General features: G+C 38.9%; 1 protein-coding gene across 1 annotated transcript in view; it reads left to right on the forward strand.

The window, feature by feature from the left end:
- SCIN (scinderin) overlaps positions 1-2444 on the forward strand; it is a 118681-nt gene that overhangs the window by 82953 nt on the left and 33284 nt on the right. Inside the window, exon 5 of the mRNA XM_019508497.1 lies at positions 1327-1419. Coding sequence (XP_019364042.1) covers positions 1327-1419 — 93 coding nt within the window. The remainder of the gene's footprint in view (positions 1-1326; positions 1420-2444) is intronic.

The following is a 2444-nucleotide window of genomic DNA, read 5'->3' on the forward strand; positions in this document are numbered from 1 at the left end:
CTTCTGACCCTAGAAACTATGAAACTATAAGAAATAGCCAACATAGATGTGTTATGCATAAATCATGTGAAACCAACCTAATTTCCTTCTTTGACAGAGTAACAGGCACTATGGGTAGGGAGGAAGCAGTAGATGTGCTATGTCATGACTTCAGTGAGGCTTTTGTCACTGCTTCACAGATTTATAAGCAAACTGGGGACATATAACCTAAAGGAAATGACTCTCAGGTGATGCGCAGCTGATTGGAAAAGTGTCCTGAAAGAGCAGTAATCACTAGTTTTCAATCAAACTAAAAGAATGTAACAAGTGGAATTTTGTGAGAGATGGCCATGGTTCCAGTATACATCAATATTTTTATTAATGCTTTGGGTCAAGCAATAAAGAGTGCACTAAATTTGTAGATGATACCGTGCAGGGAAGGCCTGAAGGTACTTTGGAGCACAAAATTAGAATTTTAAATGATCCAGCCCTTGGAGCTCTAGCAAATGGCCCAGCTTTAGTGCAGGAAATTGTACTGGGTGCCTGCTGCCAGGTGCCTGCCATTCCCTGGACTTATAAGGAGCCCAGTCCTTCCTTTTGCTGAGCACTGGGACTGTTGTATAAAAATAGAAAATTCCTGAGCTATGTGTGCTCCCTTTGTCCCCCCTGCTTCCTACCTGTGGCTGACCGCTCAAAGCAGCCATGCTCAGTTGAGTTCTAGTGAAGCTCCATGGGAGGAGGGAGTTTGTGGGGGGAGGCACAAAGCATTTTGGGATGCTGGAGGACTGCAGGTAACTTAAAGTTGGGAGGGGATCTGGGACAGAAGTTTGATAGACTGGTTCAACCTAAATCAGTTAAGTCCAATACTACATCCATCCAGGTTTATCTTAAGCCAGTTTTGGCCATTTTGAAACTAGTCTGCTGTGTGCGCTGCACTTCTGTTCTGTTACAGGTTTAAACTGGTTTCCAGTCACTTTTGTCTCTGATTGCTTATGTGTAATTCCTGTCCCTAATCACAGAGAGCAGTGAAAATGTGGGGAAAAATAAGTTGTTTCTTACTTGTTCCACAGTCTTTCTCTCTCTGAACAAATTACCTTCTTAGCTTACCTATAGGACTTGGCACATGGGGAAAGACTGGTTGTAGATAAATGACATACCATACTGACACTGCTGCTGAAAACATACCTGTATATTTGCCAACAAGGCTAGTCAACACATGGGTGGTATATTTGATTGTTCATAGTTATGTACAGAGATTACCAAGACTCAAAGCATTAAAATACTTAAATATCCTTACCAAGGAGTCTGTGTTGCCTCTGCAAAAATTCATGTTCTTTTGGTATATAGGTTCTGGGGGCCAAACCGTCTCTTCCTGAGGGTGATGAAGATGGTGATGAGACAGCTGATATTATGAACAGAAGAACTGCTAAACTGTACATGGTAAGCAATTAATTTTCCCACTTTTGCAGCTAGATACACTTGAAATAACAACAGTCATATATATAGTATCTTTAAATCTGCTACATTCTGGTTCTAGGCCCTGAATCCCAATTGTGTCAATTTGAACTCGGTGAGCCAGAGCTTCATCAGGTGTTAATCACCAGAACTCAGTTGAATTCAATACAGCCATATTTTTTTTACGTTGTTTGGCTCAGAACATTTTTTTTTTGTTTAACAAAACTATGGCCCAGAGCCAGGATATTGCATCACTTGGGAGACTTTTATAACATGTTTCTATTACGGTTTATGTACTACAAGACATGGGTGGAATGGTTAATAACTTTTAAATTAGGTTTTGTGAAATATTTTCAAATCAAGAGCATGGCTTTGTCATATGATTTAGTTACTCTAGCACAATTTAAAAGATGTACTGTGGTATTTACCAATGAAAATCCTGAGAAGTTTGTGTGTGACACTATTTGCTTTGCTGTTCCTTCCCCATAGGAATTAAAGGTAACTGGCTTAATGTTAAGCCGATAAAAATGCAGAATAATTATCAACAGGGAGAAGGAGTTAGGGTGAAATTGTGGCTCCATTTAAATCAACGGGGATTTGCCATTAACTTCAAAGATGCCAGGATACAGGAGGAGTTGCTTGTGAGGAGATGATGAGGCCCAAGAGTCTCAGCAATTCAGTAGGATCTATACAGCCTGTGGAAGAATTTACTTATTTTTTAACTATGAATCATTCATAGAATAAAATATTTGACTAGCAGGTAGGAAAAAAGGATTTATTAAGTTAGTTGCAAGAAAAAAACCCAAAACAATTGCAAAGATAACAGGACAGCTCCCTGTGTTGTCACCTAGTATTCTCTCTTAGATACTGTTTTTGCTTAAAGCATGGTATTCTTCTAGTTAGAGTTTATTATGTTATATAACCTATGTAAAAGTCTACAAATATACTTCATTTCCCAAGTGTAAGGATTAGAAGAAGAGTATTTTTTCTGGAAAATTTTGGGGAGTATT

This window comes from Gavialis gangeticus, unplaced genomic scaffold (assembly GCF_001723915.1).
Source record: "Gavialis gangeticus isolate Ggan-Ray unplaced genomic scaffold, GavGan_comp1, whole genome shotgun sequence".
NCBI classification, from domain to species: domain Eukaryota; kingdom Metazoa; phylum Chordata; order Crocodylia; family Gavialidae; genus Gavialis; species Gavialis gangeticus.